General features: G+C 43.5%; 3 protein-coding genes across 3 annotated transcripts; 2 read left to right on the top strand and 1 right to left on the bottom strand.

Annotated features, from left to right (window-relative positions):
* Positions 1 to 2222: 2222 nt before the first annotated feature.
* On the top strand, positions 2223 to 4230 carry LOC114796951 (glutamine amidotransferase-like class 1 domain-containing protein 3A, mitochondrial). The gene is made up of 4 exons (XM_028991494.1): positions 2223 to 2511; positions 3046 to 3217; positions 3288 to 3486; positions 3885 to 4230. The coding sequence occupies exons 1-4, from the start codon at positions 2404 to 2406 to the stop codon at positions 4078 to 4080; spliced, it is 675 nt and encodes a 224-aa protein (XP_028847327.1). The 5' UTR covers positions 2223 to 2403; the 3' UTR covers positions 4081 to 4230.
* Positions 4231 to 4482: 252 nt separating this feature from the next.
* Positions 4483 to 7177, bottom strand: acod1 (aconitate decarboxylase 1). The gene is made up of 5 exons (XM_028991342.1): positions 7166 to 7177; positions 6672 to 6833; positions 6488 to 6577; positions 5543 to 5742; positions 4483 to 5446 (listed from the first exon to the last, which is right to left on the bottom strand). The coding sequence occupies exons 1-5, from the start codon at positions 7175 to 7177 to the stop codon at positions 4483 to 4485; spliced, it is 1428 nt and encodes a 475-aa protein (XP_028847175.1).
* A 4576-nt stretch (positions 7178 to 11753) lies between these two features.
* On the top strand, positions 11754 to 13111 carry kctd12.1 (potassium channel tetramerisation domain containing 12.1). The gene has a single exon (XM_028991485.1). The coding sequence runs from the start codon at positions 11847 to 11849 to the stop codon at positions 12693 to 12695; it is 849 nt and encodes a 282-aa protein (XP_028847318.1). The 5' UTR covers positions 11754 to 11846; the 3' UTR covers positions 12696 to 13111.
* The last annotated feature ends 2963 nt before the right edge of the window (positions 13112 to 16074 follow it).

Here is a 16074-nt window from a genome sequence, read left to right as displayed (position 1 = left end):
AATTGAGTTAAACAAAAAACTTGTAATTATCAAAAGTAAAAAGATTTGCACAAGGTCAAACCCAGCAGCAGGAACGGCATTTCAGAACGGGCAAGGTTTTGGTTCCGGAATTATTTCTAGGCTAGTTTCATGGATACATGTTCACATACAAATAAGACATTAGTCTCCGGAATGTATTGAAGGAACCATATAGCTGAATGTAGATAATTTACCAGAGATGAATGCGCCAAAAAAGCTTAAACCAATGCCAGCCCTGAAGGACACGCCATTCCATAACACCTGTTTTTTTAAAAGGGTGTTTATAAAATCAATCATGGTTTGGATTAGCACTTTCATTAATAATTATAAAGACAAGCTGCTCAGAAAAGCTCTTCATTTACATTTTGATTAGATGTCAGACGGAGTCTACCGACCCATCGTTCCCTTGTCTTTCTGTCCAGCAGATGGCGCCACGCATCGAGAAATTAAATTGCTGCGCTTAAAAATGACACTCAGGTGGCGCTCTTTTCCCAACCCATTTGTAGAAATGTTGTAATAATGTGAATTTAGGAACTTCGTGTCAGCTACGAAGGATCTGTTGCACCACGCCAGCTGGGCTTATAAAGCGTGCTATGTTTAAACATTTTTTTACAACTAACTATAGTCTTAGGCACAGAAACTATTTATGTACTGATTTTTACTCAGATTAAATGGTGTAGATTACAGCCAATCGTAACACCAGGAGTAATCAGTTAACTGTATTCACCCTGATATATTAGATGGTCTAAAAGCCACAATATAGTTCTCCCATTGTCATAAAATTGAACGATGTATTCCTCTATTACTATATAGGGAGGGTTACGGGTGCCAAAATTACATAGATACATTAGTCAATCATTAAACAAAACGTAATTTAATACTTTAAGTTGAAAATTAAAACATAATATGACATGGATTTGATGAACAGGAAATAAAAACATCAATTAAATAAAATGAGTCAAGTTTCACATTATATTTAATTTGGGGAAAGTCTCCAATTATTTACTTCAACTCCACAAGGGTTCTGAATTGAGACAGTCAAGAGTAAAGAGGTATTTGAGATACAGCCTGTCGACTCTCGGCCTGTCGCAGTAAGCTTTGAAAATAGTGACACCACACGAGAGTAAATATTGAGCTTTCAGATAAAATGTAAAAATTTACTTGTTTTTATGAAATAAACGTACCTTATGTCGTTGTGTAATATAACGACACCCATGTACTTCAATTAACGAGAGCTCCTAATAAAAGTTTTATTGGTATGTACTGAATAATAAAATAAAATATCTGACGCTAGCACAAGCTAATTTCGAGTCCATAGAATATATATTAATATGAGAAAAAAATTATATAGTGTCGCGCAAATAAAAACATTTAACCAAAATGCAGCGTCCAGGCATACCACGTGACTTGAAATAACATCGTCGTTGTTCTTCTCTCGTCTTTAAAGACCGTCTTCACGGTCAATACCGTATGTGTATGAAGAATTTACATACATCCACAAAACAATGTCAGTGCATAATTAATAATCCATCTTTACCACAGGAGCACACCAATAAAAAAAAAAAGACTAACCGGCAGCTGGTAACATGCCCAGGCTAATCCGGCTAACACGTGCTCCCAAAAGTAATTTAAAACAATGTATGACTACCAATATAACAGAGCACATATAGTTACTTTTACTACAAATTAAACTAAACCTTCTATTTAAATTTGAACCGATAGAAAAGAGTAAAACGTGCTCCGAGCCTCGCCTCCGTCCAGCAAAACAAAAGCCAGGTGTTCTGTCATTTCATCCTACTTATCGAAACGTCCCACCATAGGCAATTTGCGCATGCGCACACCTATAAATGCACGCTGCCATCGCGCGGTTTTTAAAGTTTAGTTGGAGTGCTTGAAGGGAAACACGGTAAGCACAGCACCAAACACTTATGACACGCCATCAGAACACACCTGGGGTTTCTGGACAATAACGTGTCATAATTAATATTCGGGGTAGGACAATCTGATTGGTGTTTCTGAGCTATCGCAACATACTACTTGGGTTTTATGGACCGTATAACAGTATAATTGTTATATATAAGCACGTTGCACGTCGCAATTGTCCAGCTAGCTGGAACAGTCGCTATAAAAATGATTCGGTAGGAAATTCTGACAAGGTAGGACAATCCGACAAAACACATGTCTTGTGACGTAATATCCGCCCCAGAGGACGTTCCCATGGAATGACCTTAGATTAAACATTTACAAACCCAACATATTTTGTCCGAATTAAAAATGCACAACCACACATTTACACGAAAATAAAAACGCAAAAATGAAGTTTCTCCCCTGTTACACGCAGAGTGAAACTTGCCAACGTGCGTCTGGAACAAGCGCGCCGGAAAAATGGCGAAGCGAGTGGCGGTGGTGCTGGCCGGCTGCGGCGTCTTCGACGGCAGCGAGATCCACGAGGCGTCTGCGGTCCTTGTGCACCTGAGTCGCCAGGGAGCGAGTGTGAGTGTCGCCGTGCAGCTAGAAAAAAAAAAAACCCGCGTGGTTCACAGCCAGCATCGTCCTGTTTTCCGGAACAGGTGGCTCTTGCGTAGTTTAGGGCTGGTGACTTTGAATTCGAACTGTAGTGCATTTGTGTAGTTTATTTGCTGTCCTAGTCTTCGTTTACGCGGCTTAAAACACAATTTTAGTTTAAAAGAAAAAAAATATATATATATTTTGGACCTCTAGCCTCTAGTGACTTGTAGGCGCCAGAACATTTTTTAAAAATCGAAACTTTTGAATGCAAATTTTCCAGAATTTCCCTCTGGATCAGTAGTGAAAGTGAAGTGACCGTCCAAGCAACGAAATGTGACAGCATTTAACCCATCGCCTTAGGGAGCAGTGTGTGGGGACGACACTTTGATCAGTAGCACGTTGGCGGTTCGGGGATTCAAACCTACAACCTTGAAGTTATGGGTCCACTCCCTTACCCGCTAGGACGCCACTGCCCCACCCAAAAGTTCTCTCAATCTTCTCTGCGATCTTATTCTGCAGGTGAAAGTGTTTGCTCCTGACATCGACCAGATGCATGTGGTGGACCATCTGAAGGGTGCGCCTACAGAGGAGAAGAGGAACGTGTTGGTGGAGAGTGCTAGACTGGCGCGAGGTGACATTCAGGACCTGTCGCAGCTTAATGTGAAAGATCTAGACGCTGTTATCTTCCCAGGTAGGAGTAAGTTACGTGAGCAGAGCAGTTTCTGATGTGTAGGAGCGTGTAATGGATATTTTATCACCAGGTGGGTTTGGAGCCGCTAAGAACCTGTGCAGCTGGGCAGTGGAAGGGAAGGATTGCAGTGTGAATGAGCAAGTCCAGACGGTTCTAAAGGCTTTCCATGCAGAGCACAAACCCATCGGCCTCTGCTGCATCTCCCCTGTCCTGGCAGCCAAAGTCTTCCCTGGTTGCGAGGTGACCGTGGGTCACGAGAACGATGAAAGGTTTGTGGGAACTCTGGCTGCTGATATGTATTTATTTGTAGCAGTCATATTCTTCCTTTGCACGGCTTAAAGCACACTTCCCCATAACTTTGTTAATATTCCAATCATCCTGTAACTGGGGCAGTGGTGGCCTAGCGGTTAAGGAAGTGGCTCCGAAATCAGAAGGTTGCAGGTTCAAATCCCAATCCACCAAGGTGCCACTGAGGTGCCACTGAGCAAAGCACAGTCACCACACACTGCTCCCTGGGCGCCTGTCATAGCTTCCCACTGCTCACTTAGGGTGATTGCTTAAATGCAGAGGACAAATTTCAATGTGTGCTGTGCTGTTGTGTATCACAATGACAATCACTTATGTTAATTTACGAATAGTGAGATGTAAAGCATGTATGTTTTATTAGGTGCCCAGATGTTCCCGGTACCGCAGCAGCCATTACTGAACTGGGCTGCAAGCACGTCTGCAAGACGGTCAGTGAATCGCATGTCGACGAGAAGAATAAGATCGTCTCCACTAGTGCTTTTATGTGTAAAGCACCTCTCCATGAGATCTTTGATGGCATCGGCACAATGGTGCAGGATGTGCTGAAACTTGCCTGAAGAATGCATATGAAGAGATTTAAAGAAATAAATCTTTTACACTGATGTATTTTGACACCGAATGACCATGTTCTACAGAAACTGAATAACTTTTTTCAGTTTTTGGTTTGGATCTCCAAATAAAATAAAGCTCTTTCATTCCTGGACGTACATATATTTTTTTTTTTTTTTTTTTTTTTTTTTTCTTTCTTCTCCCCCCTCCTCTCATCAAACGGTGTTACTTTTATCACATTTTCCTTTAGCAATTTTTCAAGTGAAAACTGAGTGAATTAAATAATTTATTATTTCAACATATATTTTAATTTCACAATTAGAAATGTAAGGAATTGAATTTAAGACAATTTAATTAACCTTTTAATAATTGCACCTAAGAGAGTGATAAGCACTAATTAATAGAGAATTTCAATCCAGCTCTGAAAGGCTGAAGTCCAGAGGGCGTGTTTGATGCTTGTTCATTTGCAGGTATGAACCCAGAATGGTGCAGTCTTCTGTTGCATCTAAACGGTCTATAGTATGAACTATGCCCTCGATGCCCTCTGGGGTGAGAACGTTTGAGGCATTGGACTGAAACTTCTTGACCAGGTCCTCATGACTTAAAGGCTTCCTCCAGTGACCGTAAAACGTGTCACAGCGAGCGCCGTACTTCCCCCCTTGGGCTGTTTCCACGATTACCTCACCGTACATCCTGTCAAAGCTGGCGTGGTTGTCCTGCGGGTGTTCCACATGGACTTTTGACAGGAGATCCTTCAGGGTGGACCTGTTCATCTGACCACTGCTAAAAGAGTCTATGGAGACGTGGCCATCCAGCAGTGCTGTGCAGCAGTTGAACTGGAAGGAATGTCTGGCCTGGTGCTCCGTACCGGGGAAGGGGCAGTTGACGTATTTGGACGGGGGCACCTTCACCGTGATTCTGCTGACCTGGCTGAGGTAAGAGTTGCTGTCCAGAAGTTTTCTCCTCACAGCCGAGGCTGCTTCAGCTACCCAGTGCATTCCCAAGTGAGCTGGGAACCGCTTCACAGCCACATCCTGATCTTCCAGGACCCAGCTGTAGTGACCCGATGGTGAAACATCAGCCAGCTCTTTGGGGGAATAATCACCGTAGAAGATCCCGAATCCCGACTCCAAGTCCAGGATCTCTTTGTTCCCTTCCAGGCCAAGAGAGGCAAGTTGTGAAGCTTCCAGTCCTCTTCTAGCGGCATTGCCTGCGTGGAGGGGTTTGGTTTGGGTTGCAGCGTTTGCCATCGGAGCCCCAGCAGATGAAGCTGCTACAGCCAGGGCAGCAGCACACTGAGCAGGCGAGAGACCCAGAAGCTTCGCCGTGGCAGCTGCACTTCCCATTACGCCGACCACTGCAGGGGGGTGGAACCTACAGCATGCAGGAGGATCATTTACGATGACTGTATAGTTTCTAAACTCCCCCACAGGGTTTTCACCGGCTTGAGGTGCATGTCGCGGGTCTTACCGTTTCGGAATGTCCAAGGCCTCCTTGGAGAAACGCATGATGCGCCCTTGCACCTCAATGCCCACGCTGAAGGCCAGCAGCAGTTCCTCTCCTGTGGGTCTCACAGGCAGTGTGTCCGCCAGAGCCAGCAGAGCGGGCAGGACTGCGCCCGAAGGATGGGTTGCAGGATGCCACGTGTCATCAAAGTCCATGGAGTGAACCTGACAGAGACATGGGGGAGACTTATTGTGCGATGCTGCTGGCCAATCACACGAGGTTATTCCTCCTTATACAAAATATGTTTCCAGATATTTAAGGGCATGTTTCTTCTGAAAGGTTGCATTTAAATTTGAAATTTTGTAGATTTTTAAAAAAGAAACAACCTAAACTGGTTGCCAAGGTTACACTACCTGTCAAATGTTTGGACACACTCATTTATTGGTCTTCAATTTTTCACATTATAAAAAAACTGAAGGCACAGGACTATGAAATAACATATGTGAAGTTATGTAATAAACCCAACAATTGAGTCTCTCCAAAACAGGGAGCTTTTGCTGTGATGGCAGAATTTTTTGGCTTCTTTTTTGGCTTTCTTGGCTTCTCTCCAATTTAGGCAGGCCGTGAAGGTTTACGCTGAATTTTATTAATCATTCACTCATTCAACTTTTGATTATGATAATAGTGAACAAAGCAGCCACGTAAGTAAAACTAAAAAGGCGACTGAGAAAACAGATTCATCAAACATACTTCACTATCTCATGCAAAAAAAAATAAAAAAAAATATATATATATATGTTTAAATATGTTTCTTGCATTGGATTCTTCAAAACGGCTCCGTCTTAGTCTCCATAACCACCACAGACTTGGTGCGTCCAGACTTTTGACTGGTGGTGTATATATATTTATATTATATATATATATTATGTAAATAATAATATTAATATATATTAACTAAATTAGTCTTACTGCAACTCCGTTGACAAAGGCGGCATACTGAGGGGGGAGCATGACACCTGGTCGTCCCCAAACCCTGCTGTTTTCCTGAGCTGAGTATCTCTGTTAAAAATATAAATATCACTTATTTATTTCAGAACAGACGGCTTCAATCAGAAGTATGTAGACAAAATAAAAGAACGCATCGGTGTCAAACCTGGCTGTACTGTAGAAGTTTGTTGAACACCTGTGTCCTGGTCCCCAGTAAACCCACTCCCAGGGTGTCTAACATCATTCTCTTGGTCCTCCTGACCACGGCATCTGTCAGGTGAGCAGATCTGAGAGAGCAGATCGCAGCGCCGAAACTACCCGTGACACTCTGTGAAAAGGGCCAATATGCATTACCATAACATGATTGGTAGTAGTCTAGCGGGTAACACACTCGCCTATGAACCAGAAGACCCAGGTTCAAATCACACTTGCTATCATTGTGCCCCTGAGCAAGACACTTAACCCTAAGTTGCTCCAGGGGGGACTGTCCCTGTAACTACTGATTGTAAGTCGCTCTGGATAAGGGCGTCTGATAAATGCTGTAAATGACTGCAGTAAACATGTACTAAACAAATTGTAATAACCACACCAGTAACAACAATACTATCACTACTAATAGGAATTTTTGTCATCAAATATGTATAACATATTTAACAGTACCTTGGACAGCATTGTGATTCTGCTGGTTGTATACAGTCTGCCACTCTAGACCATGTCTCTCCTTTTATGTGCAAAAAAATTGCTTGGTAAACATGGTAAACTTTCCAGAGTTATCAAGTCGACCCAGACATGGAAGTGACTCAAAGCCGCTGCTTTCACAATGGGAAAGTTTTACCAATTTCAAGTGTTATGTAACGCCACATTTCTTGCTCCATTCAGCTATAAAGTTCAGCCATGCTCTTTACTGAATTTCATCAATTTAGAATTTTGTTTAGGATTTAGCAGTGAAACTGAAACATCTGGCATAGAAACTATTTCACAATCAGAATGTTGGCAGTTTATTAGATGTTTAATTTCTATTGTTGTCATTGTTTTAATAACCACCTTTAGAAAAGCAGTTTTTTATGGATCCAGTCTATTGTATTGTACTGTACAGGCGTGTGTACACTTTTTCTATTCATTGTGATGAGATGGCTATGGAGAGCTTATGTTCATTACTGTGCTGTGTGTGTATACAGACCAAGAGAATAATTGACCCATTCTGGAGATGAGACACTTGTGCTGTTCAGTTAAAAAAAAAAAATGGACAAACATTTCATTTTAAGGAACCTCTTTCTTCATTGCATTTAAGAAACACCCCATGGTCCAGAGAGCTACATCACGCAACGTATGAAGCCACTTGATACTGGACTGGGAATGTGGACTGCGATGTACCCGCAAGCAAATAAAAATGCGCTTCTACTTACCATAGCGGGAGCTCAGGCACCAGAGGTACTCAGCACGTTTGTGTACACCAGCGTAGGCAATGAGAGCAAGTTCAACAAAGTTCTTGAGAAGTGGTTTGCCTAAGAAAAATTAAGCTGAGAGCTTAAAAACGGTCATTAAAAGCTAAACCGTGCCAGCGAGGATGATGTGTGAAACCGAACTTCCAATTTCTGGAGCTGTGACATATAAACCCTGCATCATGCAAAAACATTCAAAAGGTCTCCGATTCCTCATTATGTAAGAGATGTGGTACATGTTGGCACCAAACCAGTGGCAGGCTTAAGGCAAAGTCTGCAGTAAGTTCTAAGGACAGAACCACTAGGGAAACATACAGGAAGTGGACAGGTCCATATTGTAGAGGGATTCCTATTTCTTAGGCACAGCAGGATCCGAAGACATTGAGCAAAATGAGACTGAACAACTAAGTGAGAATAAAGTGGAGAAGGACGTTGTGATACTGTATATAAATGCCATTGTCACTCCTCTCAACCTGGACAATGGGGCTAAGTTAGTCAGTGAGTGAAACATTAGAAGCACGGCCCAACTTAGACCATTTACATTTACGGACGCCATTATCCAGAGTGACTTACAATCAGTAGTTACAGGGACAGTCCCCCTGAGGACACTTAGGGTCCTGCTCAGGGACACCATGGTAGTAAGTGGGGTTTTAACCTTCTGGGTTAAAGGAAAAGGTCATCATCTCCAGATGGACGTGACAAGGTGACTAAGCATCTGAAAATTTGTTTCTAGTAAGACGGTGATGCCATTTCACAAACATTAATGATCAGAGCAAAGTAGAGTCTGTAGATGATTGGTATTCGGACTACTTCACCTTTCACCTTCAAGATACAGCTAAATGGTGATGCACAGCTAATTGTACATGAACCTAGGTGGCTTCCAGCACCCAAAAGAGACAGTTTGGCCTGAATGAAACCTCTGGGAGCTACTCAAGAGACCTGAGGAGCCCACTGAACCGCTGAATTCTATGGTGCCAGTACATTCCTCCAAACATAAAGCGGGAACATTACTGCTTTGCAGATCTTCCAAATTCAATACATTGGATGTTTTCTTGGTTTCCGCCGCTATCTGTGTGGATTTTGTGTCGGTAACACTTCACCGGCAAAGACACGGCATTCCTCACACTGTTCATTGTGGCAACTGTATTATATTAGTACTGTATTATAGCTGCAAGTAGTTTCCAGAGTTCGATTTTAAACGTGTGACTTCCAGCCCCTTGCAGGCTCTGTCAAATGGTAAAGCAGAGAAAGGGGTGCACACAGTCAGACAGCTGCTCAAGAAAACACACGACAGCGGCTCAGACCCATATCTAGCCCTGCTGAGTGTTCAAGGTTCCCCACTGGACCATGGCAGGTCTCCAGCTGAGCTTCTGACGGAACGTCAGCTGCTGAACACACTTCCCTTCAGCACATAATGAAAGAACGCTGTAAAGCAGAAGCAAGTGTGTCTACAAGAGAGGCAAAAAGCAAGTTATGATGAACTGACCAGAAGCGTAGTGCCATTGACAAGACATGACACCTGGAACAAGAAAGCCACTATTCTGGAGGAAAAACATCTAAGATCTTACATCGTCATGACAGAGGATGGACAGATCCTGAGGAGGAACAGAAGGAACAGGAACGGGAACATTCAAATGAAAATCCAACTGCAGATTTAAATAAGGCTCCTGGATGTAAGCACCCGACACATTGAACCTGTCACGCAAACCTGTGATGCAAAGAAGGCCAGAGAGGAATATTGTTCAGTATTAAATGTGATTATTGGGGGCTGGGAAAAATGCTCTGTGATGCACACACACACACTCACTCATTATGTGTTAGTCCTGTGAGTCAGGGTTGTGGCTGCCAGAGTCCACTCACACCTACGGTCAATTTAGTCACCAGTCCACCTAGTGTGAATGCCATTGGACGGAGGGAGAAAAACTGAGAACCTGGGGGAAACCCGTGCCAACATGGGGAGAGCATGAAAACTCCGCCCAGGCAGGATTCAAACTCACAACCTTGGAGGTGTGAGGCAATTTGCTCTGTGATAGTGTTGTTTCAAGGTGAATGTTGATCCAATAGAAACCTAACAGAAAGATGGATGTGATGATAGAAACGAAACTTCACAAAGCCTGTAGATGGCATAGAGAGCAATTGTTCAACATAACCCTGTGTATGCAGACCAAGATCACATAACAATCAATATTTCACTTTTCTATGGCTTTTAAAAGAGATCCCTGTTGAAAAAGGAAGACAGCATAATGCTAGTAGATGATTCTAGCTTGGCTTATGTTCATTGTTCATTGTATACTTGCAATATTGAGGTCTATAGCAGTCGCTAAAGCATTTCACTGCATATCATACCGTTTATGACTGTGTATGTGACAAATTTAGTTAACCTTAGCTAGTTTAACTACTGGTCGAAGATAAGATAAGATAAGATAAACCTTTATTAGTCCCACAAGTGGGAAATTGCACTTGTCACGGCAGAAGGTGGACAGAAGCAGAAGGTAATATAAGCAAAAATAGAGGTAATAGCATCACAAAAAAATAACATAAATATGTATCTGTATATATGTACAAATTTACAATTTAAACAGTTAACAATTTAACAGAATGTGCCAAAGTGTGTGTGTTTGTCTGTGTTTGTGTGATCAGCTGTTTGGTCTTTGTTATAGAGTCTGACAGCGGTTGGAAGAAAAGACCTTCTGAACCTCTCCTTCCCACATTGTGGATGCAGTAGCCTGCCACTGAAGGAACTGCTCAGTGCTGTCAGAGTTTCCTGCATGGGGTGGGAGATGTTGTCCAACAGGGATGACAGCTTAGCCACCATTCTCCTGTCACTCACCACCTCCACTGGGTCCAGAGGGCATCCTAGAACAGAGCTGGCCCTCCGGATCAGCCTGTTCAGCCTCTTCCTGTCCCCAGCGGAGATGCTGCTACCCCAGCAGACCACACCGTGAAAGATGGCTGATGCCACTACAGAGTCATAAAAAGTCTTTAGGAGTGGTCCCTGTACTCCAAAAGACCTGAGCCTCCGCAGCAGGTACAGCCTGCTCTGCCCTTTTTTATAAAGTGCATTTGTGTTGTGAGTCCAGTCCAGTTTATTGTTCAGGTGAACCCCAAGGTACTTGTAGCTCTCCACTGCCTCAATGGCCATACCCTGGATGTCCAGTGGTTGCAGTGGAGGATGTTTGTGCCTGCGGAAGTCTACCACCAGCTCTTTGGTTTTTCCAGTATTGATCTGGAGGTAGTTCTGCTGGCACCAGTCCACAAAGTCCACAAGTCCACAAAGATGGTCATGCAGGTTTTTTTTCTCTGGAGTTGCGACAGAGAGATGTATTTAAACAAACACAAAAAATAGACAAAGGTGCATTTTTAAAAAGAAAATGTGATTTTGAAGTTTATTGTAGTAAAAGGGATAACTGGGTTCCCGGATTTGGCCGCTAGATGTCACTCTTGTCAACTCAGCGTCGCTCTCATCAGCACCTGTGCGCCATCAGTCCAGAAGTCCACAAATAAAAATAAAAAAAAACATTAAGACTAAATAAGAAAACATAATGAAATATTGAAAATCACCAAAACGCAATATTATATCATTTACAAACATTGACACGTTAATTTAGTTACAGCTGTACATTTGCGCTTTTATGTAAAAATGTCATTCTTTTTGTAGTGTTGCATTTTAATACATTTTTTTTAATCCACCAATAATCACAGCAGCCACGCAGAAGCAATGGGTGGTTTTTATCAGGTCGTCCCGCAAAGGGTTAACAAGTGCCACTCACATCAGCTGTCTGCACAACTTCCCACGCCTCTTCTCCACGCACCATATTTAAAGAAAATCCCGCAAGCCGGCGCTCCCGTTCCGGAGCACCGTCGACAGAGCATCGCCAAACCCCCGTGCGCAACGCGCCATGGCTCTGGCGGACACGGAACCGGGGGTCTCCAACGGCGCGGGGTCCGCGTCCCCGTTCTCCGAGATCGTCGAGCTGAACGTGGGCGGCCAGGTGTACGTGACCCGCCACACGACGCTGATCGCCGTGCCGGACTCGCTCCTCTGGACCATGTTCAGCAAGAAGAGCCCCGCGGAGTTGGCCCGCGACAGCAAAGGGCGCTACTTCCTGGACCGGGACGGCTTTCTGTTCCGCTACATTCTAGACTACCTGCGGGACCTGAACCTCGTGCTCCCCGAATACTTCCCCGAGAAGAACCGGCTCCAGAGGGAGGCGGACTTCTTCCAGCTGCGCGACCTGTCGCGGCGCCTGAGCCCCAAGATGAGCGCGGAGAACTCCATCAACGAGGAGATCTGCCAGAGCGACCCGGAGGAGGCTGCGCTCCAGCCCGGCGCGGGGGGCGCCCTGCCCGGCGCCCTGTCCGCCTACTCCCCGTCCTCGGACTCCAAGAAATCCGGCTACATCACCATCGGGTACCGCGGCTCGTACACGATCGGCCGCGACATCCAGACCGACGCCAAGTTCCGGCGGGTGGCGAGGATCACGGTGTGCGGCAAAACGTCGCTCGCCAAGGAGGTGTTCGGGGACACGCTGAACGAAAGCCGGGACCCCGACAGGCCCCCGGAGCGCTACACGTCGCGCTACTACCTGAAGTACAATTTCCTGGAGCAGGCGTTCGACAAGCTGACCGAGTTCGGCTTCCACATGGTGGCGTGCAGCTCCACGGGCACGTGCTCGTACTCCAGCAGCGACCCCACGGAGGACAAGATCTGGACGAGTTACACGGAGTACGTCTTCTGTCGGGAGTGACGCGCGCGTCCGTCCGACCCAAACGTTCACGCAACCTTCAAACAACCACTTTTAACTCGTAGACAAAAAAAAGAAAAAGAAAAGAAATCGAATTCATCCTTAAACGGGCCGAGTAATTACATCGTGTCCACTAGAGAAGGAGATTATTATTATTATTTGCCCGGCCGTATGTAAATATGATGAATATTGAAAACATCCAGCTGTGTAGTTATGGAATTATGTATGGGCGGCAGTGGGGGATTCCTCTTCCTGCATGTTAATTAAGGCGTTAATTAAGGTGATAATGAGGAGAGGGCCGGTGTTTAGACAGCATGTATTTTTATTTAGGTTCGTCTAGGTCACCCGGGCAGATGTTACACGTTGTACTTGCTGTTTTTGGATTAACAATTGTAATAAATCTCTGACGTTCTATTGCATGTCTGTGGTGTAAGGCCAGTTACTGTGTCATTAAAAAAAATAATAATCTTCACATTTTTTTACCCTGTGATGCCAAAAAAAAAAAACAGTGCAAAATGAAGGTCACGGGGGTCATGACAACATTTAACAAGGCATGTCTAAAAAAAACACATAAAAATAAACCATGTTTACACTATACCTACACATGAAATGAAAGGCAAATGGCCATATTTCTGAAAAAGAAGCAGCTGGTGATTCGTCCTAATGCTCGTGACCTGCCCGTCGTACAGAAGCCGCAGATCCATCAGGACTGGAACGTCCGAGTCGGGGCCTTTCAGCTCATAATTCCGTTCCCACCAACAATTAATGAAACGGGCGTAGAAACATCACAATGCTGTCTGCTTTGTAACCCAGATTCGGGCCTGTGATGTTTCTATGCAAATAGCGCAGCTGTGCTCAAAAATGATGATGTCATTATCACTTCAAGTGTAAATAATCAAAGGATGCCGGCTGCCAGTGTGGGAACGAAAACTGAGGAGTAATGTTCATACGTTCACTAGAAGTTTGGAACAAATTCACATTTTGAGACATCAGCATTTAATAAGAGCAGGGAACATTCTTGTGGTGATTTTTTTTATTAATTATTAATTAAAAAAAAGAGTTAAGAACCCCATTCCCTCGTTCACAGAGACGTATAATTAGATCAGGAGGTCACTTTGACCTAAAGATGACTGTTTCATGTTTATCAGATGTGAACTGCAGCTTCAGGAGAGATTCAAGATTTTCTCCTGTGAGGTGTTTATGCCAGTTTCAGTCATTTCTACAGTTAGCCTCAGTTACTTTCATCTGTTTTTAAAGTTAGGTTTCATCTAAGGTTAGGTTTTCCTCCAAACTACATGGGATGGGATCAAAGCTGCACCAGGGCCCATTAGCACATCAAGAACAGAGACTCCGTACAGACTACGCTGGGGTAGCTTGATTATTCTAATTATATTCTGAGACAAAAATACATTTCCAACTTGGAATCCTAGTAGAATAGCAGGGTGCTGAGTGATTGCTTTAAATAGGAGGAATGTTGAACAAAATCAAAACAACAGATATTCTACAAACATTTCAGATAAGGGTTGGTGAATGTAGACCTAGCCAGGATAAGATCTTCAATGAATGTGGAAAAAATAAATGTGCTCGGGCCCACATTTTACTTCTTAAATACCTTTTACCTTTCGTAATAGTTATATAACAGATCAGTGCCACAGTTGGAAGAAAGGGAAAATGTCAGTAATCCCGCAGACTCTATATGCATTCATCATGTCTGGCGCGCAGAAAGACGTATAATAATGTGGAGGTTGCAGCACCCTGTGACTTTTCATTTGAATAACTTCTCTACATTCTTAGGGATGCTGCTAATTACTTTATCCGTGGAAAGGCATTCACTGCTTTATTAAGCAAAGTGATGGGATTGCGTCACTTTGCTTATTATATTATATGTATATTCAAAAACACACATTAACATAGAATAAGTAAAATAAGTGACTGGAACCGTCCCTAGTGCGCTTCCAAGGCATGCAGTTAGGTGCATCGCATCAATACGTAACAGGCTTATATGCTCAGGGTTGAGCAGACAATTATTTCAAAAACAAATATTGATTACCAATAAGAGCTACTATAGGAAAAGCTATGATCATTATTTAAGCAGACAACATTTTCCAAAATTAACCTTTAAAAATACCAACATTTCACTTTCTTGCTTTTGCATTGTGTATCCCACTACTGCAGAATTCATTTAAACATGAAATCACTTAGTGAAAGTGAAGTGATTCTCATTGTGATACACAGCACAGCACACAGTGACACAACGAAATGCGTTCTCTGCTTTTAACCATCACCCTTGGTGAGCAGTGTGTGGGGACGGTAAATGGCTCAGTGGCGGATCGGGATTCGAACCGGCAACCGTGTGATTACGGGTGGCCTAGCTTTTAATCATGGATTTGTTTTTTGCATTTCTGTTTTTGTTTGTGTGTGTCTGGAAAGTTGCTCTCCCAAATGCTGCCAGTGTGTCTCCAGCTGCACCCAGTCGGGACAATTGTACCGTATACGTATTTCTTGATTTGATTGCTCAATTCTAACTCTGTTGCAATTTGATTGGCTGTTTTGCGCTTCACATTTTATTAATTCAGTTTTAATCTGGCTCTATGAGTTTGGTTCATGTTTTTTTTTTATGTTTCTTTTTTTATGTTCCGTCCATGTTTCCTGTTTATTCAATTGGGCGATCATAAAAAACGTTAAATGTTAGTGTTACAGACCGAAGTGCCTGTTGTCGGTTTTAATGAGAAATAATGGTCGTCTGCAGGTTGTGCTGTGACCGTGTGGACCGGTATTTCTCATTGCCGTCGTGGGTTTCGTCCTGTTCTATATATTGCTTCCACCTACAGATACGCACAGGAGTGTAGGTGGCTCGACAGACTGGCATGTCGTCATTTTTCTTTGTCCCTCCGCTGACTCGGACAGACTGCAGGCCACCTGAATCAGGTTAAGGTGCTGCTATGAGTTAATTAAATTCCATTCAACATTTTATTTTATTTTTACGTTTGTTATATAGTTGTGCATTCGGCCCGACATTTAAAGCAGTACTGCACGTGTCTGTCCATAAATGTTAATCTAAGTGATTAATTCGGGCATGGCACCCTTTTCATTCAAACGATTAGAATTCAAAAGGGACGAGTGTCTTTCACAATTTAGCGAACTGAAAAGAATGTTTGTAGAGCCATTATGGGAGACATGAATTCCTCGCGTTGCGCATTTCATCACAATATCATTCAACCACTATTTCTGTTGACTACATTGTAATCAACTTGAGCCGTGGTGGCCTGTCAGGGCAGTGGTGGCGCAGCGGTTAAGGAAATCAGAAGGTTGCCGGTTCAAATCCCGATCCGCCAAAGTGCCACTGAGCTCCCTGGGCGCCTGTCATGGCTGCCCACTGCTC

The sequence above is a fragment of the Denticeps clupeoides genome, chromosome 9, assembly GCF_900700375.1.
Source record: "Denticeps clupeoides chromosome 9, fDenClu1.1, whole genome shotgun sequence".
Classification (NCBI taxonomy): domain Eukaryota; kingdom Metazoa; phylum Chordata; class Actinopteri; order Clupeiformes; family Denticipitidae; genus Denticeps; species Denticeps clupeoides.
The sequence above is the reverse complement of the archived record's forward strand: the minus strand, read 5'-3'. Positions and strand labels throughout refer to the sequence as shown.